This window comes from Dermacentor albipictus, chromosome 4, assembly GCF_038994185.2.
Source record: "Dermacentor albipictus isolate Rhodes 1998 colony chromosome 4, USDA_Dalb.pri_finalv2, whole genome shotgun sequence".
Lineage (NCBI taxonomy): Eukaryota > Metazoa > Arthropoda > Arachnida > Ixodida > Ixodidae > Dermacentor > Dermacentor albipictus.
In genome coordinates this window covers 3,031,852-3,058,385 of record NC_091824.1, presented here as the reverse complement: position 1 = coordinate 3,058,385, position 26,534 = coordinate 3,031,852, and the positions used below count along the sequence as shown (strand labels likewise).

At 47.0% G+C, this 26,534-nt stretch overlaps 1 protein-coding gene across 6 annotated transcripts in view; it reads right to left on the bottom strand.

Moving 5' to 3' along the window:
- Window positions 1-26,534, bottom strand: part of LOC139059016 (nuclear factor related to kappa-B-binding protein) — a 617,245-nt gene that overhangs the window by 282,781 nt on the left and 307,930 nt on the right. For all 6 annotated transcript variants that reach the window (XM_070536798.1, XM_070536799.1, XM_070536801.1 and 3 more), the window contains one exon: window positions 13,088-13,262. In XM_070536798.1, the coding sequence (XP_070392899.1) occupies window positions 13,088-13,262 (175 nt within the window). The remainder of the gene's footprint in view (window positions 1-13,087; window positions 13,263-26,534) is intronic.

Sequence of the window (26,534 nt, the reverse complement as noted above, 5' to 3'; positions counted from 1 at the left end):
GGCATGTAACGGACCTTCAAAAATTAGCTTTGGCGGAATAAAACGACCCGGACTTTAAGCCACAGCTCACTAGTGAACAGCTGGCATCATTTTTGGTTAATTATGACCGCTCAGCACTGTTGGACGGCACAACCGGCCGCTATAGATATCTTTCAGTATTTTTACATACGGCTCGTCTACCCCGTTTCCGTAATGCCTCCATGACTGCTGAGGTTTCGACAGAATCAAACGCTTTCTCGTAATCAATGAAAGCTATATATAAGGGTTGGTTATATTCCGCACATTTCTCTATCACCTGACTGATAGTGTGAATATGATCTATTGTTGAGTAGCCTTTACGGAATCCTGCCTAGTCCTTTACTTGACAGAAGTCTAAGGTGTTTCTGATCCTATTTACGATTACCTTAGTAAATAGTTTGTAGGCAACTGACAGTAAGCTGATCGGTCTATAATTTTTCAAGTCTTTGGCGTCCCCTTTCTTACAGATTAGGATTATGTTAGCGTTCTTCCAAGATTCCGGTACGCTCGACGTTATGAGGCATTGCGTATACAGGGTGGCCAATTTTTCTAGAACAATCTGCCCACCATCTGCTGTTACCTGATTCTCCCCAGCTGCCTTCCCCGTTTGCATAGCTCCCAAGGCTTTCTTTACTTCTTCCGGCATTACTTATGGGAATTCAAATTCCTCTGGACTATTCTCTCTTCCATTCTCGTCATGGGTGCCACTGGTACTTTACAAATCTCTATAGAACTCCTCAGTCGCTTGAACTATCTCATCCATATTAGTAATGATATTGCCGGCTTTGCCTCTTAACGCATACATCTGATTCTTGCCAATTCCTAGTTTCTTCTTCACTGCTTTTAGGCTTCCTTCGCTCCTGAGAGCATGTTCAATTCTATCCATACTATACTTCCTTATGTCAGCTGTCTTACGCTCGTTGATTAACTTGGAAAGTTCTGCCAGTTCTATTCTAGCTGTAGGGTTAGAGGCTTTCATACATTGGTGTTTCTTTATCAGATCTTTCGTCTCCTACAATAGCTTCCTGGTATCCTGTCTAACGGAGTTAGCACCGACTTCATTTGCGCACTCCTTAATGATGCCCACAAGATTGTCGTTCATTGCTTCAACACTAAGGTCCTCTTCCTGAGTTAAAGCCGAATGCCTGTTCTGTAGCTTTATCTGGAATTCCTCTATTTTCCCTCTTACCGCTAACTCATTGATCGCCTTCTTATGTACCAGTTTCTTCCGTTCCCTCCTCAGGTCTAGGCTGATTCGAGTTCTTACCATCCTATGGTCACTGCAGCGCTCCTTGCTGAGCACGTCCGCATCTTGTATGATGCCAGGGTTAGCGCAGAGTATGAGGTCTATTTCATTTCTAGTCTCGCCGTTCGGGCTCCTCCACGTCCACTTTCGGCTATCCCACTTGCGGAAGAAGGTATTCATTATCCCCATATTATTCTGTTCCGCAAACTCTACTAATAACTCTCCCCTGCTATTCCTGGTGCCTATGCCATATTCCCCAACTGCCTTGTCTCCAGCCTGCTTCTTGCCTACCCTGGCGTTAAAGTCACCCATCAGTATAGTGTATTTTGTTTTCACTTTACCCATCGCTGTTTCCACGTTTCCATAGAACTTTTCGACTTCCTGGTCATCATGACTGGATGTAGGGGCATAGACCTGTACGACCTTCAATTTATACCTCTTATTAAGTTTCACAACAAGACCTGCCACCCTCTCGTTAATGCTATAGAATTCTTGTAGATTACCACCTATATCCTTATTAATCAGTAATCTGACTCCGAGTTCTCGTCTCTCCGCTAAGCCCCGGTAGCACAGGATGTGCCCAGTTTTTGGCACTGTATATGCTTCTTTTGGCCTTCTAACTTCACTGAGCCCTATTATATCCCATTTACTGCCTTCTAATTCCTCCAATATCGCTGCTAGACTCGCCTCATTAGATAACGTTCTAGCGTTAAACATTGCCAGGTTTATATTCCGATGGCGGCCTGTCCGGAGCCAGGGATTCTTAGCACCCTCTGCGTAGCAGATCTGACCACCGCCGTGGTCAGTTGCTTCGCAGCTGCTGGGGACTGAGGGCCAGGGTTTGATTGTTGTGTTCATATAGGAGGTTGTGGCCAAGTACTGCACCAGGGTGGCCAATCCTGCTCTGGTGATAGAGTGCGTTACCGGTTCTGGCCACTGGGATCAGGCCCCACTCCAGGCCTGTTTATGCAATTTTATCAACACGCAAATTTTTTTTTTTTTCCGGTGGAAAATTGCACGGCACCGGATTCGAACCACGGACCTCTTGCACGCAAGGCGGGTGTTTTACCTCTACGCCACCACTGCGCAGTCCACGTCTCACCGCCTAACAAATGTTATTGCACAGCGTAGGACACGCCTGCATGTATCTGAAGTTTCTGGAATGTTATCGATGGTTCCATCCACTGTAACCGAACAAGGCAGAAAGCTTTTATCTTCAGTCTACTTTCATTCAGTGGGAAGGGCAGCCTTTTATACAGAAGGAGGGAATTTGCATCGGATCGTGTGTAGCTCCCATTCTTAGCGATATATTTTTAGCTGAACTAGACAAGAACATAAGCGGTCGGCTTCCAGATTTTAAGATTCTCAAAGCTTTTAGATACGTGGATGACTTTTTAGTTCTACTTGACTGCAGCTCTAACTGTTTTGATTTTTTAACCACTAATGCACTTTCTTTTATACGCGAGGGTTTATCTCCTCTAAAAATAACGCATGAACTGCCGATTGACGGAAGTATCCGATTTCTTGACATTAAGTTTTTATTTTTCACTGACAAAGTACGCTGGAAGTACGAGCCTCGCGCGAACAAGCCACTGCTCCCATATCAGTCGGCGCACTCTAAGTTGGTTAAGAGGGGAATCGCAAAGACATGCTTGTCAAACGCATTATGTAAGTCATGCCCGGAGCTGATGACCGAAAGCATCAAGGATCAGATCCTCCGTCTTCGATTGGCAGGTTACCCTACACATGTACTTATTAGCGTTGCTGAGGGTCTGCTCAAGTCGAAGCTATCAAATAATTCCGCCAGCGTGCCTTGTGTAGATAAGAGGAGCGTTGCTGTCATCCCATATATCCACGGCTTATCGCACCGTTTAAAGAACATAGGCCAACGTGCGAATGTTAGGGTTGTGTTTTCAGCTGCTACAAAATTGCAATGCCTGTGCAGACTAGCCAGACCAGGCCTCTCTGATAAGCGCACGTGCAAAAAGAAACACCAGGACCCGTTTGTTGAATGTGTGGAAGAAGTTGTTTACAACCTTCCTTTAAAGTGTGGGAAGAACTACGTGGGGCAAAGCGGAAGGTGCCTCAACGAGCGTTTAAAGGAACACTGGTATAATGTAGCAGAAAAGCGGGGCGGGTTCCTTGACGCCCACTGCAGGCATTGCAGCTACACTGTTGCCGGGGTGGATGATGGTGACCACTCAAAGTGTGCTCCAGCATACAGAGACTGCTCCATTGTGGGAAAAGCCCGAGGTAGGATAACTCGCGAAATTATAGAAGCAGAAATGATTGATAGGCTTGGCGATAACTGTGTATCTAAACCGTTAATTGCCCTTTCCCGCAAAGAGTTATCGTACCTGCGCAATAGTGTGTAAGGGTTTTTTTGTAAACAGCGCATGTATGATTTACGTGAAAAAGCTGTATATATGTATGGGTCCCTTGCTCGAAATAAAGATTGTTGCAAGTTAGCGCCTGTGTGTGTCACGTCTCACTTTCGTCCTTGTCTTTTTAACGCGCTATAAGCCTCACAATAAAGTTCAGTTCCGTGGTTCCCCGTCAATGCATAGTCTTGTCTTATCATTCGGCGCTTCGCGTCACTACAATCTGACGCAATCGACGAAGCTAGCGAGCTAGCGACGAACTGCTTTCCCTCATCTGGCTTCGTGCTGTTCCAAGGGGCGTCACCTACGAGATGGCAGCATACGGACTACCACCATTACCGCCTTTCCTGGAGACTCCTGGAGATGCGATGATTCCATGGGAGCAGTGGCGCAATGATTGCACAAATTTCCTTGAACCGACTGGGATGGACGCGCAACTGCCACTACGGAAAAAGGCCATTCTGCTGCAATGTCTTGGGGTCGAAGGACGCCGTGTTTTTCGCACATTGGGCCCAGAGCTGGCACGAACGTCAGACATGACAAAAGCCGGACCGGAGACAAGCAAACCAGCAGGAAAAGACAAGACAGAGGCAAGTGAAGGGGATAGTTACACGAAGGCGTTGGGCCTATTGGAGCGGCAGTTCTCAAGTGCCGTCAACGTACTGGTCAAGCGACGTCGATTCACGTTACGTCGGCAACTGCCGAATGAGCCGATACGAGAGTACATCAGTGCTCTCTGACAGTTAGCAGACGTGCAACTTCGGGCAATTCTTGGAAGCAGCTCTACGAGATAGGGTTGTTGACGGAGTACGGAGCACTGAGTTGCGACAGAAATTGCTCGTGAAGGGGTCACAACTTACGCTCGCAGAGGCAGTCGAAATGCTGCAGATGTACGAGCAGGCAGCGGAGGGTGCTGCGGTCTATGACCAAGGGTCATCACAAACAGACGAAGTGCAGCACGTATCTCAAGGCAGAAGCCCAGACAGCGACGCGGAAATGACGCCGGTGCGCAAGTGTTACCGGTGCAGCTGCACAAGGCACTAACTCTTTCACAGGAATGCAAAGCACGGGGGAAACGTTGCTCCCAGTGCCACAGGATGGGACAATTGATTCCAAGATGAGCTATACCGCTCACGTTAGGTATGTTTCTGTGGCAGCAATGAAAAAGTTATGGTTATTAAAGCACCGTTTAAAAAACTGCACTAGTGCTACCAAATTAACTGCATATAAGGCAATTATTAGGCCAACACTCGAGTATTCCGATATAGTCTGGGACCCTCACACAAAGGCTGGTATACACATTATCGAAAGAGTACAAAAAAAAGCTCTTAGATTTATCTACAATGCTTACAATTGGCGCATTTCAGTCACCTCTTTAAGGTTGCGATCTGGGCTCCAGACACCAGAAACTCATCACAAAATGCACCGTCTACAAGCAATGTATAACATAGTTAACAACCACACTAAAATGAGATTTGACAACTACATGCAATTTAACAAATCGCGACTGACCAGAGGTAAGCACAATCAAACAATATTATTGCCGCGCGCTAGAACAAACGCATATCTTTATTCCTTCCAGCCCAAGACAATTCGCAAATGGAACGCTCTTCCGCAAAGCGTGGTCAACTCAGCCACTCCAGATTCCTTCTTATCTGCAGTACAGACGTGCTTGTAATGTCATGCATTCACTGTACCTTTGCTTGTTACAAATTCTGATGACTCATTTATTACGCCTTTGCTATTGGCAGCAATGTGACGGCATCATTGTATTTCTTTTGTGTATTTGCATATGTTTACTTTGCCTATTAGAGTGTTTTTTTTACTCTATTTATTTTTTTTTATCCCTTTGAGCAAAAAGTTTGAAATCACGGGATGTTGTACCACTCCTGCCTGGGCTTCCAAATGGAAGCCGGCAGTATTCTGAAATAAATAAATAAATAAATTTCCGAGCGGTCTGTGGCAGGTCGGCGGAGCGGGACGTGCGGACGGTCTGAAACGACGGCGCTAGCGAGGAGGACGTGCTCATTGTGCTGGCGGTCAGACAAGTGGAACGAAGGACTTTGGTCATTGACGTCATTATTGAGAACGAGCCACTTCAGTTGCTGGTAGATATTGGGTCGTCGGTGTCTATTTTGCCAGACCACGTTTATCGAGCCAAGTTCGCCAACAGTTTTCCCTTGACTGTGGCTTCAGGGATGCTGCGGGATTTCTCAGAGAAGAAAATTCCAGTCTTGGGATGGTTCACAGCCAGAGTTGTATGCAGGAACAACTCGGCTTGCCTTCGATTTTACGTTGTTCCCAAAGGCATGGCATTACTAGGACTGGATGAAGTCCACAAGCTACAGTTGCACATCATCGGTTCCACACTGGAGTGTCTGCAAGTCATGGTCAGCCCCCTGTCGCTTCCTCCTGAATTATGTGAGTTTTCCTTTCTTCTCGCTGAGAAGTTGGGATTAGCGAAAAACTTTGTACATTCTGTGTGAAGCGGCGCGCAGATGTAAAACCAGTAGCAGCGAAGGTTCGATGTTTGCCCCTGATGCTGCGAGAGAAAGTAGCGGCTGAACTGGCAAGATTATTGGATGCAGGCATTATAGAAAAGGCCAGTGCTGCGGAATGGGTGTCTCCTATAGTGGTTGTGCAGAAGAAGGATGGAACTATTCTTCTATGCGTCGATTTGCGCGAGCCGAACAAAGCAGTAGTCATTGAAGGATTCCCTTTGCTGCACACGGAGGAACTGTTGCATGCGCTGAGCGGAGCAGCATGGTTCTTGAAACTGGATTATGCTGCAGCCTACCATCAAGTGGAATTAGCCGAAGAGAGTCACGAATTAACAACCCTTATTACGCACAAAGACTTATTTAGGTTCTGCAGAGTGTGTTTTGGCCTCGCATCAGCACCAGCCACGTTTCAGCGAATGATGCAAGAAATCTTGAAAGGCTGCAAGGGCGTGTTCTTTTACGTCGACGATATCATAGTCTTTGGAAAGACTAAAAACGAGCACAACCATAACCTTCGTGAGGTATTGCATCGGATCGCTGATGCGGGGCTGCAGCTAAATCAGAAATACTTGTTCGCTGTCAAGGAACTCTCCTTTTTGGGTCATTCTGTGAGTGCAAGTGGTCTTACCCCACTCAAGTCAAAGGTGGATGCTGTGATTAAAGCACAAATGCCTGCCGATGTAGTCTCGCTGCGGTCTTTCCTTGGGCTCGTAGGCTATTACTCCCATTTTCTTCCCAATTATGCAGAGGTGGTGGAGCTGCTGCGACGGCTTCTTCGTAAAGGACAGAAGTTCGTGTGGGATCAGAGCACCGAGGAGAGTTTTTGCAGGATCAAGGAGATGCTGTCATTATGCGGGGTGGTGGCTATGTTCAACGAGTCTTTGCCTGTACAAGTGACCACTGACGCCTCGGCATATGGACTGGGAGCTGTGCTACAGCAGGTAGTTGACGGAGAAGTACGTACAGTGGCATTCACTTCGAGGACACTAACTCCAACAGAACGGAAGTACTCTACCGGGGAACGAGAGGAGCTGGCATGTTTATGGGCGTGCGAACATTGGCATGTTTATCTGTGGGGCTGCAAGTTTGTCTTACAAACTGATCATCAGGCTTTGGTAACACTGCTGTCCACAAATGGGGTTGGAAGACGCCCACTGCGTATTGAACACTGGTGTGCTAGACTTTTGAGATACATCTTCAATCTGCAGTACACAAAGGGGAACACCGATGTCGTTGCGGATGCGCTTTCTAGGTTACCTTTGACCTCTGCAGAGGACGAACCGGTGGAGGAAATAGTTGCTGTGGTTTCCAGCATGATCACTAAGAGTGAGTTGCAAGCAGCAACAGCTGAGGATTCATTACTAAATGAGGTGGCGCAGCATGTTACGTCCAGATGGCCGGAAAGGGCTGTTTAGCTGGAAAATTAAGGTTGTTTTTTCGTATAACAGAAGAGCTGTCGGTGATAGACAGGCTACTGTTTCGCACTGAACGGGTCGTTCCCCCATCGATACTCACTTCCAGGCTGGTCATGATGGCACATGAATCGCATCCAGGCATTGTAAGGACCAAACAACGGTTGAGGGAACAGTACTGGTGGCCCGGAATGGACAGTGATGTTGAATCGCTGGTTAGGAATTGTGCTATCTGCAAAGCATCAGATAAATCTGCAAAAACCGTAATGGTCCCATTGGAGCCAGTAAAGTGGCCCGAGAAGCCGTGAGAATAGCTTGGAATCGACATCGTTGGGCCAATGGAGCGAGCCCCTCCGGAGTGCAGGTTTGCAATCACTCTTACTAATTACCACAGCAAGTGGCCCGAGGTGGCATTTGTGTCCACAATCACTGCACAGGCAGTAGTAAAAGTGCTTTTGGAACTTTTTCCTAGAGAAGGGTACCTGAAAAGCATTGTGACTGACAATGGGTGTCAGTTTATGTCGACATGTATTGAGCAGTTTTTACGAGATCGGGGAATCCAGCATTGTGTTACGACATTGTATTACCTGCAATGCAATGGTCAGATCGAGAGGTTCGACCGCGTTCTCAAGGAATATATTCAGGTTGCGGCATTGGAACGAAGACCACTGAAGGAGGCAATCTGGGACTACCTAGTTGTTTACAGGGTCACCCAACATGCAACTACAGGAGCGTCACCGGCTTACCTACTGCATGGAAGAAGACCCAGAACAAGATTGGATGTTGTTGGCCTCCCAGAAAGGGAATTTTTCGAGAAGCCGCATGTCGCCATGGAAAAGTTGAAGCAGCGCGTTAAGGAGCAGCAACAACGAACAAAAAAGTACACCGATGAAAAACGAGGTGGCAGAGCGTCTACCATTGAGCCAGGAGATATTGTAAAAATAAAGCAAGGCCGACCAAAGACAAAACCCAAGGTTTCTTTGCCGATCCAGGTGAAGAGACGAGTGGGCACGAATTTGTTTTTGCTGGCAAACAGTAGGAAATGGAACGCATCAAAATTAACGGTAATTGGTAAAGTAGGGACAGCACAGGCACACGCACTAGCTGACGCAGTTACAGCCGCAAAACAGTGCAGCCTCAGGGTTTCCCTGCGACCTGGATCTACACATAGGGAAGATGGCAGAGCAAAATACCCCTACTACCGTCGAGAATCAATCTGAAATGATGCCATTAGAAGACATCCAGGGAAGCGCCAACCATTCTGACGGCGCACAGCCCACAGTAATGGAGTCTATACTAGAGATTCCCGATCAGCAGGACAATTCTCGGTTGCAGTTGGCCAGAAGAAGAGTGCCAGCACGATATCAAGACTACGAGCTTACCTGACTGTAAGAACGTCGTTCATGTCGTGTGATGTGAAGTGAGTGCGCGAAAGTGGATTGATTTTATTTCCTTTTTTTTTATGAGGGGGGAATGTGTTGTGTATAGGGGGCGCTGTCAATTATATCAGTTGTATATAAGCAATTGCCATGAGAATAAAGTTTAGTTCCGTGGTTCCCCATCAATGCATAGTCTTGTCTTATCATTCAGCGCTTTGCGTCACTACAATGGTGTTTTACGTACCAAAACCACTTTCTGATTATGAGGCACGCCGTAGTGGAAGACTCCGGAAATTTCGACCACCTGAAGTTCTTTAATGTGCACCTAAATCTAAGTACACGGGTGTTTTGCCATTTCGCCTTCATCGAAATGCGGCCGTGGTGGCCGGGATTAGATCCCGCGACCTTGTGCTCAGCAGCCCAACACCATAGCCACTGAGCAACCACAGCGGGTTCATGTTAGTGTAAGGCAAGCAGTTATATCTGTGATGTGAGCATGTGTGACGCAATCGTGTGGGTTCAACAGCAGCAAGGCAACGACAACAGTTTGATGGCTTGACGATTTATTAATTTTTTTATGTTAGTCCAAATTTCGACAAAAACTCGTCAGGCGAGGGTGATACATTGTCAAACAAACTGGCACTTGCCTAAATTTCAAAATAAATAAACATAAAATAACGTTTCGAGACCGCTACGTGCCCCTTGTTCATAATGAAGATGAGCACAAGAGGGGGCGATTATTTATGTGTTAGGTGGCACAGAGTGCGCATGTATATCTTGGGGACATTACCCCGTGGCCGGTTAATCCCGTTTCTAGTCGTTTGAATATGTAAAGATTCTAATTCATAAAAATATTTTTTGTCTTGCAGAAGGTGCAGCAAACCCAGTAATGCTCATCTTCTTCTGTACCTTCGTAAGCAGGTCGAACGGTTCTCGTAAGCAGGTCGGATACTCTATAATAATAATCACCATCATCAGCCTGGTTACGCCCACTGCAGGGCAAAGGCCTTTCCCATACTTCTCCAACAACCCCGGTCATGTACTAATTGCGGCCATGTCATACCTGCAAACTTCTTAATCTCATCCACCCACCTAACTTTCTGCCGCCCCCTGCTACGCTTCCCTTCCCTTGAAATCTAGTCCGTAACCCTTAATGACCATCGGTTATCTTCCCTCCTCATTACATGTCCTGCCCATACCCATTTCTTTTTCTTGATTTCAACTAAGATGTCATTAACTCGCGTTTGTTCCCTCACCCAATCTGCTCATTTCTTCTCCCTTAACGTTAGACCCATCATTCTTCTTTCCATAGCTCGTTGCGTAGTCCTCAATTTGAGTAGAACCCTTCTTGTAGCCTCCAGGTTTCTGCCCCGTAGGTGAGTACTGGTAAGACACAGCTATTATACACTTTTCTCTTGAGGGATAATGGCAACCTGCTGTTCATGATCTGAGAATGCCTGCCAAACGCACCCCAGCCCATTCTTATTCTTCTGGTTATTTCAGTCTCATGATCCGGATCCGTGGTCACTACCTGCCCTAAGTAGATGTATTCCCTTACCACTTCCAGTGCCTCACTACCTATTGTAAATTGCTGTTCTCTTCCGAGACTATTAAACATTACTTTAGTTTTCTGCAGATTAATTTTTAGACCCATTCTTCTGTTTTCAATAGGTGAAGTGCCAATAGTGACGGCACACAAGAAGAAATACAGACAGGACAAGGCACAGAAGGAAATACAGACAGGAAGCGCCTTGTCCTGTCTGTATTTCTTTTTGTGTGCCGTCACTATTTGCGCTTCACCTATTGAAAGCTATGCGCCAACTAGCCCCACAACGCGTTTTACTGCAGTACCACTCTTCTGCTTTGCCTCTCCAGGTCAGTGAGCATGCATTGCAATTGGTCCCCTGAGTTACTAAGCAAGGCAATATCATCAGCGAATCGCAAGTGAAGTTACTAAAGTATTATCTATTAACTTTTATATCCCCAATTCTTCCCAATCCAGGTCTCTGAATACCTCCTGTAAACACGCTGTGAATAGCATTGGAGAGATCATATCTCTCTGCCTGACGCCTTTCTTTAATGGAATTTTGTTGCTTTCTTTATGGAGGACAACGGTGGCTGTGAAGCCGCTATTGATATATTTCAGGATATTTATATACGGCTCGTCTACACCCTGATTCCGTAATGCCTTCATGACGGCTGAGGTTTCGACTGAATCAAACGCTTTCTCGTAATCAATGAAAGCTATATACTCCATAAAACGCTCACTAAACTACTATAACAAATATTCACATTAACGTTTCTTAGCCTGGTGTTGTGAAATTTATTTGAAAACCGCGTAATACAATAAGCTTTTACTTTGTAATTCGAGAAAAATCTGTATATTTTGGCCGATTTTGTTTCAAACGCTAGCGCAACGCTTTTTGTAGCTTGTCCGGATGGAAATAATAAAAAGAGATTGTTGGTGCTGTTTGTCTGCTACGCAACACCTCTTCATTAAAAGTTAAAAAGTATTTCAACTTGGTAAAAGACCGCTTACGTAAAAGAGCTTTTGCAGGCTCGTGTGAGAGAGGTATAAAATGATTGAGAAGACAGCATTGCTGGGATTCGTTCAAGGCACAAGAAATCCTGTAGATATATTTCTTCTTCAACAAAGGGCACTTTCGTATTTAAATTTTTGTTAAGTTCGTGTATGATAGCAACACATTTCTGTGGCAAAGGATAATGCTTCCGATGGCCTCGTTATACAAATGTAGAAGGTGGGAAGCATATTTTCTGCCATCTGCGGCAGGGTTCTAAGAGATGAAGAAGGTTATCACTAAGCAAGGCAATGCAAGGAAAATCATTTTTTAGGGAACGACTGTTCCAGTATTGCAGAGCTACTCAACCAGACATAACAAGGACACCCCGAGAAGTTAACAGAACACATTTACCGTATTTACTCGGTTCTAACATGCCCTCGATTGTAACGCACACCCGTTTTTCTATGGCCGAAACAAAGGGGGAAAGAAACGCCCATCATTGTAACGCACACCTGTTTGCCATGACCTAAAAAAAACAGCTCTTTACAGTACTGCGCACCTCATTTTTTCATACAGAAATACAGGTGTCTCTCATTTGGCAAATCAAAGATTTACTCCCAATACACTAAAGTTGCGATAAATAAAAAAAGTCCCAATAGTGCCTGAAAGGCAAAGCATCTATGCGATAACAAATGAGTAGACAGCTATACAAAAAGTAAGGATAGCAGTCTTATTGGCCATATAAACATTTAAACATTTGCTCACTAACTAAATTAACAAGCATGGTGTCATGCATGCAGAAGCAAACATGAACATCTCACTTAATGACCACGAAAACTTTATCAAAACGGTGGAGTGAAGTGCGGTAGCAGAAGTGAGCGAATTGACCTCTGTGCAGCCTCTTGCTTCTACGCGAACTAAGCGACGAGAACACAGCGCAGTGTGCCTAGATGCGTAGACTCTTTCTCTCCATCACAGATCGCTTTCAGATAGGGGCCATGTGGCTGCACCGTACACAGCAGCTGCCAGAGTAGGACACCTCTCCTATTTGCGCCAGTCCCACACGCAAGTTTCGGAAACTCCGCACACCCGTGATTTGGCCCTATTTCCGTCCGTCTCCGCACAAGCAATCACTTTCCTTTTAATTGCGGCCCCATGATGAACTCGACATGTCTTCGCAGTTGGCACTTCCATGCTGATAGAGCAAACGCAGAAAACAGGAAGACGGGCGGCGGACTAACCTAAGCCACAGCCTACAGCAGCTATGCTCGAAGTGCATACGAGGCGGCCATTTTGAAATGCCAGTGGCGATATGGTAACACGATTTAGGGTCGTAAGCGATTGTAATGCGCCCGCAATTTCTGGACCCATTTTACGGGCAAAAAGTGCATGCTAGATTCGAGTAAATACGGCATTCTACAGTGAGCCCCTCAACCCAATTCTGGCTAAGCACTGTTTGAGCAATAGAGAAGTCACTACTTGTTCCCAAATATGAGTGTGCACTGTAGAGACTGACATTACCTTCTTATTGCATCTTGGGAGCAACAAATTTTACTGAAGAAAATGTACACATGCAAAAGAGTGGTTGTTGTGAACAACAATCACTTGTGACATAGATGAAAGCTCACCGAGCGAGAGAATGGTGACAAAGGGTGGCCGATCGGAGACCAGTAGCGAGTGTTCCCGAGCCTTGTTCACACCACTCTCCTTGCCGTAGACTCCCTTGACCGGTCCAACCACTGCCTCATAGCCGTGTACCCGGAATGTGAAAGCCCGATGCGGGTTCTGGTACCGCACACACTCCTGGAAGACATACACGCAAATGGAACAGACCTTTCATCTACCATTCATATAGAGTTGAACCAACTTATTACTCAAAGGTGTGTTCGAGTTCTTGCCAGCAAAGGAGACAGCTTCGAGACTAAGCACAGTAATGTGTCTAGAACCGTCTGGAAGACGTCTGTGCGACGTGACGTTACTTCATGGGGACAAGAAAAAGCTGACAAATACACATTATCTCTCTATTTTAACTCTTTGCATGTGTGATCCTATAAAAAACTCAACATAACTTACATTAAATGCATAGGACAGAGTGGCTATGTTTTCTTGTACACAGACGACCTTCCCATCAAGCTTCCTGCTCAGCCGCCATATTGTTGGACATCAAAGTGCCTTGCATTGTTTTTGACCTCGAAGCTATCTTCTTTGATGACTTCGTCGGAATTAGAACAAGACTTAAGATGGCCACTGTTCCCTCAGTTGTTTACTTTGCCATCCACGGCAAGTATCAGAACACAGCATAAGACAAACAAACAATCATTTGTTGCAAACAAAACTGGTTCAACTATCAAAATATACATTATTTCAATGCTGCCACATGGCATGTAGCACAATGAATTCCCTTGAGCATGGCTGACTGGTTACAGTGAATACCCTTCTGCAGTGCAATATCTGTTATCCACTGCACTGCCTGTGCACGGCAGTGTGACTTACAATAGAGGTGGGCTCACAACGTGTGGGCCGTTTTTTTAAGCTCTTTTACTGCTTTTTTGTGCCTCTTTCTGGTAAGCTACCCTTACCATCTGCTGTCCACTAGTGGTGGCAGCATCGATGTGGGTTTGCTGGAAGGTACAGCCCTCATTTGGCAAGACATTGATGGAAACAGCGTAAATTAGAGAGGGGGCCTCAGTAGGCGATTATGAAGGCTCCTCAAGATGATCACGAAGGTCCTTACATATTTTTGGCTCCTGCAATCACTTCTGGCACATGTTGCCTGGAAAATCAGGGTCCTTGCAATATGTTTCTGTTGGTCAAAGGGGGTGCCACTTGGATACAACCTGCTTGCCCCACAAACGAAGGGAGAGAAAGGCACGTAACTTTCACCATACTTAGCAGTGCATCTGGGCATTTAGTACTTACTGCCCTCGGTTGCCCAGATGGCAGGGCAGCGTCGCTTGCACTCACCCGGCAGCAGTGAGGGAACACGCTGGCGCCGAGCTCACTAGCCTAGCCACACGCAGCGCTTCCTCTGCACTCCCCACTCCCATCTTACCCTTTACCCCTTCCTTCTGTCACCTGGTTGCTGCAGCCACTGCACCGTGGCCTCGCGCAGGAGTGGTAAACACAGCGACGTGCAATCAGTCAGCACGCTGTACCCAAACAAAGTGAGTATGCGAGCCCACAATATAGAATTTCAGCGACGCTGGTAAGGATAATGATGCTCACTTCAATCTTGTGCAACGGTAAGGTGTAAACAGCTCATTACTGGTGGGCATAGGCTAAAGCCCTTACAGTGCACTTTTAAGCAGTTCAGTTTCAGTTTTTGAAGTGAAATCGTCGGAAAACCAGCATAGTCAACTTATTTGCATGCAGTTATGAGTTCCTCGGATGACGAGCTTCAAGTGTTGTATTAGGGACAATCGTCTCACCAAGTGCCAAGCAGTGTCTTGGCAACAAAGCAAGACTAATAAGGAAAGGAATCATCCCACCCGTGCAGGCGCGGGCAAGGAGCAATTTAGTGTCCCACATGTAGAGAGGACGAAACTAGTTTTGAGCACTGTGCGGTAGAGGGCACGGAGGTGATGTCAGTTAATGCTGGCGGTGCAGTGCAACGAGTGGTCTGCTTCCCTAGGCAAGATAATGAGCACGCTGCCGAATGTTATCTACTAACCCAGCCAGCTTCCCACACACAATTGTGCAAACTGTATCCGCTTAAACAGTACTTTCGCTTTAAAAGTAGTCAAATCCCGACTCGGCCGCCACTGAACATGATGCCTTTTGTATCCGCATAAAGCGTACTAGCTTATTGCGTGTGTATTGGTTAACACATAGCATTTCCACTTTTCGTCGTGCAATTACGGCAGCGCATCATCTCCATCGGGTGGCCCATCAGAACAAGCCTCAGAGATTGGAACAACAGCCTCCAAGCGCCCTGTGCATTTGCGCGTGAAGCCACATCAGCATCAAGATCATTTCAGCATCGTGCAAGCAAGGACCACGAAGTCATGGCAAGGACTCACGTCAAGCCGAAGCTTGGATAAAAAACACCGGGTGCTTAGCATAGAAGAAAAATTGGAAATCGTTCGTGCTGTAGAACTTGACACGAAGAACTCAGCACTGGCGCATGTGACAGGGATCTATCGTTGACTACACTGTGTGGCATTTGGAATGCGAAGAAATTTCTCGGCAGCACTGCTGCGACTGCGAAAAGATGTAGGCTATGAGGTTTTACTTTTCGCCACCGTTGCCTCTCTTGCCAAAGTGTTTCCTAACGACAGTGATGAGGACAACACAGAAAGTTACAGCACGGGCAATTCAGGCCAGACAGTGGCAGAAACTGCGCTTCACATCAGCCTCATGAATGCAATCACCGCGCCAAGAACAGCACGCCGCAATGAAAAAGGTGGCCCACGACTTCTGCAGCGCTACCGCGCTTGTGCGTGGTGAATACATAACGCCAACGAGGAATCTGCCATGCGAGTGTTTCCTGACAAGAGGGGGGCTGGCTGAAAAGATGCCTCGCAGCTTCAGTAAGTTTGAGGCTGCTGTCGTCGCTGCTAGGCCGCTGCTAGGCCGCCGCTAGGCCGCCGCGGCATCGAATGAAAATAACACTTTTGTCGTGCGAAATGAATAAATACTGCAATTTTTTTTCCCCTTTCATCGCACTCTCTCTGAGTTCCGTTTTTGACAGATAAGTGGTCGCTCTCCTGCTATTTCAGTTAAACAGTACTACCCTTTAGTACATACTTTTTCTGAGCTCCGGCCAACTACGGTTTAACAAAGTTTCACTGTATACAGAAACTTTATTTGACAGGAAAAGATTCTAATGAGGGGTAGTTGGAACTCCCCAGTACAGGGCCCCACAGGCCTCTGCTGCCTGCCTGACCTGGCTAATTAAGGACTTTCGTCCTGCCAAGTCAGAACGGGCAGGCTGTTCCTCCCACTGCTCCACTGTGTTATAGCTATTTGGCCCATGAGGGTGCTTAGAACACTCCCAGGTTACATGTATTAGGGAGGGTATGCCACTGCACCAAGGGCAGTTGGCCCTATACGCGTAGTGCACCGCCTATATAGGCGCCACTGATAGCCACCTAGCAGGCGCTTCCAAGAGTACACTTGGGAGCAGTAGCAGACGACAATCCTTTGCAGCAAGGATGGCTGAAGTTCGCGGCTGCAATTTCTTCTTTGTTCGGGTGCCAGAGTGCTTCTGCGGTGACAGCTGTAGGGAAGATGCTGACCTCTGTGGGAGAGGGTATGAACACAATGTTACTGGTGTTTGGGACAACATGGTCCACATACGTGCCAGGTACGTCCCACAGACAAACGCCAAGAACCCCATTTACATGAAATGGAGGTCATGTTAACTAGCCACTAAATTTTGTTGAGTAATGCGATGTCTCGATCGTATTCTTTAAATTCTACCCTTGCCGTAATGCTGCTTCAGGCTTATATCTCAAACAAATCCACACGGTGCAATGTCTGCACATGCCGTTGTGATCTTCTTGCCGATTAATACACGTGGCATCACTGAATAAATGCGAAGTGTGAAGTAATAATTGTCAAATAATAAGCGTGAAGAGTAATTGCGAATTTATTGATGGAAACGCGTACACTAGTCAATGAAATCACCAAATGCACGGGTGAATAAAAGCACGTGTTCGCACTGTACCGCCGATGCAATTCTCCTGCATATGGCGATGAACTGCCGTTCCCACTGCAGTTATTGCAATTTTAAATTCCTCAAGGAAGCTGCTTGGAAACGTACAAAGCTAAAGTCTGACCAACGTTCCAGCACTTCCTTTTTTATGTTTTTAGGGAGAGATGCCACATGATATATTTAAGGGTAGAGCAGTGCCAGTCAAAGTAGATGAGCGCTGGCGGCAAGGCCGGGTTTAGTCCTCTGCGGCATAAGCATAATAAGAAAGAATTCAGTTGAGTACAAAATTCACATGCAAAAAGGGACTACGTTGTGAAACAAACAAATCACTCGGCGTGCTAAGTCTGCTCAGACAGCATCGAGGTGTGATGACTTCCCAAATGTGACGCAAACTTTACCATATGCAGCAACCATATGCTGCAACCAACAATACAGTCGAACCCCGCTACAAAGAACGCCACTTCAACAAAATTTTCGCTTTAGCGAAATATTTCCATTTCTCGTCAGCCAGCCATAGAAGTCAATGCAAAAAAGTTCTCGCCAGAACGAAAAATTTTTTGGGCTTGTTTTCGCTTCAACGAAATTTTCGCTCGGTTGAGCTGGGCTTTAAAATTTGTTTTGAGATCAAATAAACATAACGCCAATTGTCTGCAGTTTTTTGTACACCCACGCCGCTTAGGTTCACCGAAAACGTGCGCCCACTGCACCGTCGTTGAAAAACAAACTCATGGAGGGGTGCCATTGTGGTGGTGATGACGATGTGGCTAGCCACCTTGCGACAAGGCGCAGGCTGACTTTGCCAAGCGAGAGCCACAGCCAATCCGTATCCATCCTAGGTCACGCGATCGCTGGCACAACGCGGCGACGCAGATTTTCATTTGTGCTTGTGCGCTCGACTAGCATGGCGACAAAGCGGAAGTTTCTTTTCTTGGAGGTGAAGGCACGAATCATCAACGAGGCTTCGAGCGGCAGAAAGAAAGGAGACGTTGCAGCAGAGTTTGGCATCTCCAACAGCATGCTGTCGACAATATTGAATGAAGGCGAAGGATGCGATCACCAGTGCTCTTTCTGCGGGGGGCGTCCGCCAAACGGAAGAAGTTGAATCAAGCTGCACACGAGGATCTTGAGAAGGCTTTGTTTACATGGTTCCTCGACATGCGTGCCAAGAAAATGCCAATCAGCGGAAGCGTGCTGCAGCAAAAGGCACTGAACTATGCTTGCATGCTCGGCATCGAGGATTTTACGGCAAGCACAGGTTGGCTGGCCCGCTTCAAGGCCCGACACGACATGGTTGCAAAAGTGTTGTGCGGCGAATGTGCTGTTTTAGACACCAATGGCGCAGCGACTTGGGCGTCATCTGCTTTGCTGGACATAATGAAAGAGCATGCCCCGCCCGACATCTGCAACCCAGATGAGACGGGACTCTTTTATGAGCTGCTGCCCACAAAGACACTGGATATGAAGGGCCAACCATGCAGCGTAGGAAAGCACAGCAAGAAGCGTGTGACCACTTCTCTGCACTAACTTGGACGGCACCGACAAGCGCTGCCCACTCGTTATCGGCAAGAGCGCAAGGCCTCACTGCTTTAAATGCGTTAACAGCTTGCCGGTAAGTTATTTAGCAAACAAGAAATCCTGCATGACACGGGCTATCTTCCGTGATTGGATCATAGCTTTCCACCACGATGTGAAGGTCCAAAACCGCAAGGTGTGCTTGCTTATTGACAATTGCTCAGTGCATAATGTTGAGGACGTGGAGTTGGAAAATGTGGAAGTTCGCTTTTCCCCCCCAAACTGCACTGCTTTGATTCAGCCGTTAGACCAAGGCGTCATTCACAGTGTGAGAAGTGCATGTCGGCAGCGGTTGATTCAGCGACTGTTGCTGAATGTTGACACCGGGCGGAAGACCAAAGTGAACTTGTTCATTGGCCTACAAATGATTGCCGCGGCGCAGACAGCAACCCGGCGCAGCATAATAGAAAATTGCTTTGCGCACGCCGGCTTTATGCCTGAAGCTGAAGTGACGGCCAACTCGACAACAGACGAGGAAGACGACCATTTTGGAGTGGAGCCACCCTCTACAGAAGTTACTGCGGCATGGGCAGCCCTTTGAGACACCGGAAATGCACCATCGGAGGTCAGCATAGATGAGTACCTCGCCGTTGACGCGGACGTAATTGCTTGTGAAGAGTTGAGCGACAAGTCCATCATTGAAAAGGTTCGCCATAATGGCACATCGTCGGACGATAAAAGCGTGCACAAGATGTGTCGGCCCCGCCTCGTGCACTGGATGTAATGGACACTTTTGACGTCATTCGTAATTTCATTGGCGCCCACGATGACGATGTCGCAATGTAGCTGCTGACCGAGTGCGAACATTGCACCACAGCGAGAATGACCAAAGGATGGAGGCAAACAAAGATGACCGACTTTTTTTGAAAATGAATTACTTTTTTGAATGTGTAGTCAAATTTAACAGTGTTTTGGGTCAGATTTCATCACAACCAAAGGGAACCGACTTTTTTCGGAAATAAATTATGTTTGTGAGTGTGTAGTCAAATTTGACAGTGCTATGGGGCAAATTTCGCCACAACGAAATTTTTCGCGCGTCCCATGAGTTTCGTTGTAGCGAGGTTCGACTGTACCATATGCAGCAACTATTAGCAATTCTTGCCCTGAACTATTTATTTTCTAGAACATTTTCTAAAAAACCACAATATCTAATACGCCCTCGAGCGAAAACAATAAAGCTGTTAAAGAAGCACTTGCTTGGTATCATTCCGATAAGACACAAGTGTGATTTAGGCCCTTTACAAAAGAGGCAGTGTGAAAACCTCGCACCTCAAAAAATCAACAAGAGTTATACATGAAGCAACTAGCAACAGTTCAACATGTGCGAAGCCATGCATAAACATGAATGTGGTAACTGACACCACCAGGGGGCACACAATGTACAATAAAAAGCAGAGCACATGACCTGTGTGGTCAGTGCGCCTACGCCCCTCACAGCGGCTACTGTGTCTTCATTGCCGTGTGCTATGGCCACGGGTCCGGTCACTACAACTGGCGACGAGGGAAAATGCTTCAAGTAAATGACAGCGGAGACGGTGACGGAAGAACAAGCATGCCAGCCATCACAAAGATAGACGCGTTCAACGCAGACACTGCGGACTAGACCGAGTACCGAGAGCGGGTGGAACTATTTCTGACGGTGAACGACGTACCAGACGGTAAGAAGACGGCCATATTTCTAACGTGTTGCGAGGCCGCTATGTATTCCTTGCTGCGAAGCCCCTGAGAAACCTGCTGCAACGAACTTAGTGGCAATTTTTGAGGCCCTCAACAACCACTTCGCGCCAAAGGTTTCGGAAGTGGTAGCAAGTTTCAAATTCTCACGACATAGGTGGGATGGAGAGGCGGTGAGCGAGTACTTCAATTCGTTAAAGCGACTCGCCCGACAACTGCAAATTTGGGTGATTCCGAGACCGCATGCTATGAGACCAAATCGTCAGTGGCATTGACGAAGTGCCAATGCAAACGTCATTACTGGAAACAGTCGATTTAAGGGGAGCGGCTCCTCAAAACAACTTTTCTTTTATTATTTTTACCAGAGACTTCGAAACTCAGCTAGTTAAGAGATTTTGTTATGCAGATTTCAAATACGCAATTAATTTTTGTGTAGCTGCTATAGTTCTCGAGTTGTATTATGCTGAATGACAAATTATAGAGATCCTTACGGGCACTTTTTATGCACTAAACTTCACAAAAGGTATTGTTCTGTAGCTTATTTAGCTCTTTGTACATCACAGAGTGCCAATATCTCGTCAAAAATGTGCTCAGTTATTGGAAGTGGGACAAAAGTATTATGACACTTCAAGCATTGTTTTTTCCAGTGCCCTGAAACATAGTTTCATACTATTGTAATGACTGATGACCGATATTGAAGTTTCAAGTAGATATCGGCATTCTACATACCTTCAAGAATATCTATGCCAAATTTCATTAGTATGCACCAATTCCAAGTGTACAAAAGGCTTCTTGGAAGAAATGAAATATAAAAAAAATTTGAAAATGAGAAAAACAGATTTGAAAAGTTTCAAAACCTACTATTCTTCAAAATGCAATTGTTTTCACATGAATCTTGTTCACAATCAAGAGCAGCTTTACAGAAAGCACACAAAGTTTCTAGAATGCTCCTGCGCTGTTGGCCCTTCTCGGCTCCTACGGTTGGTCTCCTCGGTGCGAGCCCTTTTCACTTCGCTCCTGCGTTTCCCTTCAAGTTCGCAATGAGTATGGTACGGGTCATCGAGGCTGCTTGCAAGAATTCCCGTTTGCTAAGTGCTCACCCAATGCCACAGTTAGGGCCAATCCAATTGACAGTCGAAACTGCCATGGTGGCCACAAACGTAGTGCAACCTGGGTGTCGTGAACACGGGTGTTTCCGCTGTGATGGTACCTATCAAGCCTTCCAGTGCCAACACGTCAACTCAGTTTGCTACAAATGCAGGCGGCAAGGGCATCTGGAAAGCGTGTGCAAAAGTGATAGCGAATGAGTAAACAGATGGATGCGGCGTGCAGATTCGAGGCACGTGAACACCGTGGATGAAGTGCTTGGGGCACCCGAAGCGAGTGAAACGCCGGAAGCGTACGACCTTTGGGCACTTAAGCGGCTGGGCCGGTGCCTATGTGCAATGCGGTTATAATTAACGGCGTTCCACTAGAAATGGAACTTGATACGGGCGCCAGTGTCTCAGCCATAAGTGAAACAAAGTTCACGCAACTGTTCCCATCAGCTTCCTTGGAACGATCCGACGCACAGCTGAGGAGTTTTTGCGGAGACACGCTAGCAGTCGCCAGGAAGTTTGCAGCCGCTGCAATGCTTGGGGAGGAGGAGAGACGTCTACCTCTGTTTGTGGTAAAGGGGCAGTGCCCAGCATTGTTTGGTAGAAGTTGGATGAAGCAATTCCAGTTGTAAATCAGCAAGCCAGAATCTATTTTGCCTGTGTCGTCTGCGGAAGAAGCTGTGGACCGTTTTCAAGAAGTGTTTTCAGATGGGTTAGGCACCATCCGTGGGGTTAAGGCTCGCATTTTGGTGCCGCCAGATGCCAAACCCAGATTCTTTAGGCCCCGGCGGATTCCCTTCGCTTTGAAAGACAAGTTTGAGGAATCGTTGCAGAGATTTCTCCATTAAGGCATGGTGCAACCAGTGAAGACTGCCAGATGGGCAGCACCTGTCGTTCCAGTGCTAATACAAGATGGGCAGTCACGCATATGCGGCGATTTCAAGCTGACGGTAAAACCCATAGCACTTGTAGAAATGTATCCCGTGCCACACGTAGAGGAATTGTTCGCAAAGCTAGACCTAAAGGATGCCTACCAGCAGATCGAGCTGGAAGAACAGTCACAGGAGTTCGTCACTGTCAATACCCCTAAGGGCTCGTTTCAATACATGAGACGGGTATTTAGGGTTGATTACACCCCAGACACATTTCAACAGAAAATGGAAAACCTCCTGGGAGGTCTTGATCATGTGGCAGTTTACTTCGATGACATCTCGGTAACAGGCGCTAATGACGATGAACATTGGGTAAACGTCTGCAAGGTATTAGAGCACTTGCAAGAGGTGGGCTTGAAGCTGAAACTTGCAAAATGCAAATTTTTGTTACCCGAGGTCCAGTACTTGGGCCACATAATAAGTGCTGCCGGGCTACATCCAGATCTCACCAAGACTGAAGCCTTAGGAAATACTCCCAAACCTCGAGATTTGAAAGAGTTGCAAAGCTATTTGGGCTTGGAGACCTTCTATAGAAAGTTTCTCCCTAACCTGTCAGATGTACTGCAGCCATTGAATGGCTTGCTTACCACTGGAAAAAAGTGGCGCTGGACGGCAGTTGAGCAATGTGCTTTCATGAAAAGCAAGGAGCTGCTTGCATCTGCCAGTGCCTTGGCCCATTATGACCTCTTCAAACCCACGGTGTTGATTACTGATGCTTTCCCTCATGGCCTGGGGGCAGTCCTGGCACAGAGAGAGCCTACTGGAGAAAAGCGACTGATAGCCTTTGCATCAAGGAGCCTCATGGCCGCTGAGAAGAATTACTGTGAATTCCATAAAGAGGCCCTTGGTCTCGTGTTCGGTGTCGCGCAAAGTTCAGGCAGTATCTCTGGGGACGGAAATTTGAAGCGGCTACCGATTACAAACACTTGCTGGGCCTGTTAGGTGCTGGAAGGCCTATTCCGGAAACATGCTTGTCAAGGCTTCTTCGCTGGGCATTGCTGCTGGCAGGGTACATCTACAGATTGAGCTATAGACCTGGAGGCCTGATAGCCCATGCAGATGGGTTGAGCAGACTCCCTTGCCAATAACTGATAACTTTCCAGGGGTGCCTGCAGAGGTATTCATGCTTGAAGGTGTCTATCCCCACGTGCTTTCATCAAAGGTGGTTGCAGAAGCCACTGCAAGAGATCTGGTGTTGTCAAGAGTGCTACAGGATTTATGGTCTGGTCATGTTCGAGACTTGACATCAGAGGGTGAGGGGAAGGGGGGCATAAGTGTCCCGATTTAATGAGTTGAGTGTGCATCAGAACTGCGTGCTCTGGGCAAACCATGTTGTGGTACCCTCCAGCCTCCAAGGGGAAGTCCTCAAGGTACTACACGAGAGGCACCCTGGGGTCACAAAAATGAAAGCCATCGCCCGAAGTTGTGTGGTGGTCGTCACTAGACAGCGACATCCTAACCATGGCTCAAGAGTGCTCCTCCTGCCAACAACAACAGAGACCATTGAGACCAGTGCCTATGATGCCGTGGTCGTTCCAGACAGGGTCTGGTCAAGGATCCACGTGGATTATGCGTGATCTTACCAGAATTCCCTTTTTTTTTACTGAAGTTTTTCCCGTTTCATCACCCTCAGCGGAATGTACCATTGCGTGCATGCGGATCATACTTGCGAATCACAGCCTCCCAGACATGGTAGTATCGGACAATGGACCCCCATTCGCGAGTGAAGCGTATGAGACATTCTTGAAGAAGAACGGTGTTAGTAGTACACCGTTCTTCTTCAAAGATGCTGGTACCGCCTTATAACCCTGCTTCTAACGGTACAGCAGAGAGCCCTTCAACCTATGAAAGTAAAATTATGGAAGAGTACGCAGAGTACGCACAGGACGAGGAGAGGGACAAGACACCAGCGCTGATTAACAACCAAGTGTCTTGGTTGTTAATCAGCGCTGGTGTTGTGTCCCTCTCCTCGTCCTGTTGTTTAGCGCTGTTTTACTGCTCCTAGTCTTGGTTGTTGGTCCAGGGGATCTTTGTGCACAAATTGCACGAATACTGTTATCATATAGGTCGAACCCCCTGAGGTCACCGGGTGTTGGCCATCCGAGCTGTTGATGGGACGGAGGCTGAGGACTGCATTGGATCTGTTGCGGCCGGATCTAAGAAAAACAGTTCTCCAGAAACAAGTCGCTCAGAAGATGGAGTACGATCAAAAAACGAAATAGAGGGTGTCAGCACAACCAGGAGACAGAGTATTCACCAATAATTTTTGACTAGGTCCGAGCTGGATTTCCGCTGTAGTCACCGAGCAACACAATTCACAGGTGGAGCTACAATTGGATGATGGGCGACAATTGGACACGACAACTTGACCATGCAAGGCCACAGTCGATAACTCACCAGCACAACCGTCGGTGCTCTTGCCCTTCTACTGCATGCTCGGAACCACATTTGACTTTACCCTCAGAGGCGGGTGGTTTAACCGAAGCAGCGACAAGCTTGGAGGGTCAACTACTACTATCCGGCGAGCCCTATCATCTGGAGACCAGTGACACCATAACATCAACATGCACCGATTGCTCCCCGCCTCTGTCCACACCTAGGCTTCGTAGGAGCACTAGGGAACGCCGTCCGGTGCTTCGGTTTTCTGACATTACCAGGGGGCGTGCCATATACAATAAAAAGCAGAGCGCATGACCTGTGCAGTAAGTGTGCTTACACCCCTCATAGCAGCTACTGTGTCTTCATTGCCGTGCGCTATGGCCGCAAGTCTGGCCATTACAATGAAGTGCGCAACAGCTGGTGCGAAAATTTACAGGGCCGCATCAAACTAACAATTTCAGTTCTTGCAAGCTTCAGTGGCTTTAAAATACAACATAATGCGCTCGTGCAGTCGTGATGCCTAGCTAGCACAACGCAGTGAAGAAGCAGCAAACAGCATTCAGAACTTCATCGAAATGCCTTTATACTGCATGCTGCACTGTAGACGAACTTCGTTGCTTATCCGTCTACATATCATGGAGTGTAAAAAACAGCAACATGACAAAGGAAAGGATGAGAACAAGAAATTTCCCGCCGAACAGTGGCGATCCATTGCTGCCGTTGCTCCCGTTGATGAGGCTTTGCGGGGAATAATTAGAACTGTATTGCCGGCATGTTTTTGCTGGTATTTGAGCCCCCCACCGTGCAACAATTCTTGTTGGACATTCCTTGAAGCGTTGGCCACCCCACACATGCGAAGGGTGCTGCTTATTTTGCTCTAAAAACATGAATAAGACAGAGAAGCACGATCAACGATGCAGCAAACTACGGCGCGTGGCTAGCTCCTGTCCTGAGTGTTCTACGCAACGCCACCACCAGTGGCGCATCCATCGGAGTGCACTACAGGCATAGCCAGTGGCATACATGGCGTTTAGCAATTTTAGATGGGGGAATACCCCAGTCTGTATTTTGCGCCAATTGGCATCCTCTTCACCGCTAAGTTGTGGGTGAGGCAGCAGGTATTTTCTGGACTGTTTATGAAAAGTGCACAGCTACCGTTAACATCTTGTGTGGTGCTCACAGGTCTTCTTTATTTTAACCCTTAAAGTGACACTAAAGCGAAACAATAAATCAGTTTAGACTAATGAAGCATTCTTTGAGAACCCTGCAGGCAGTCATTTAAAAAAAATGGTTTGATTATTAGATGAGAAAATGAAGGTCTAAGTATCAGTATTTCATTTTTGCAGCGAAACTCCGGCGCCAGTACGTCAGTGTGACGTCAGGGATTCCAAAGTATGTTTTTGCATTTGGGCCGCGTTGGCTGAATAAAGGTTCCCGAAACTTGCCATGTTTAATATTTGGTTCCTTTAGAACACCAATGTAGTCAATCTGTACTGCTATACCCGCCGTGGTTGCTCAGTGGCTATGGTGTTGGGCTGCTGAGCACGAGGTCGCGGGATCGAATCCCGGCCACGGCGGCCGCATTTCGATGGGGGCGAAATGCGAAAACACCCGTGTGCTTAGATTTAGGTGCACGTTAAAGAACCCCAGGTGGTCAAAATTTCCGGAGTCCTCCACTACGGCGTGCCTCATAATCAGAAAGTGGTTTTGGCACGTAAAACCCCAAATATTATTATTATTATTAATCTGTACTGCTATATATAAT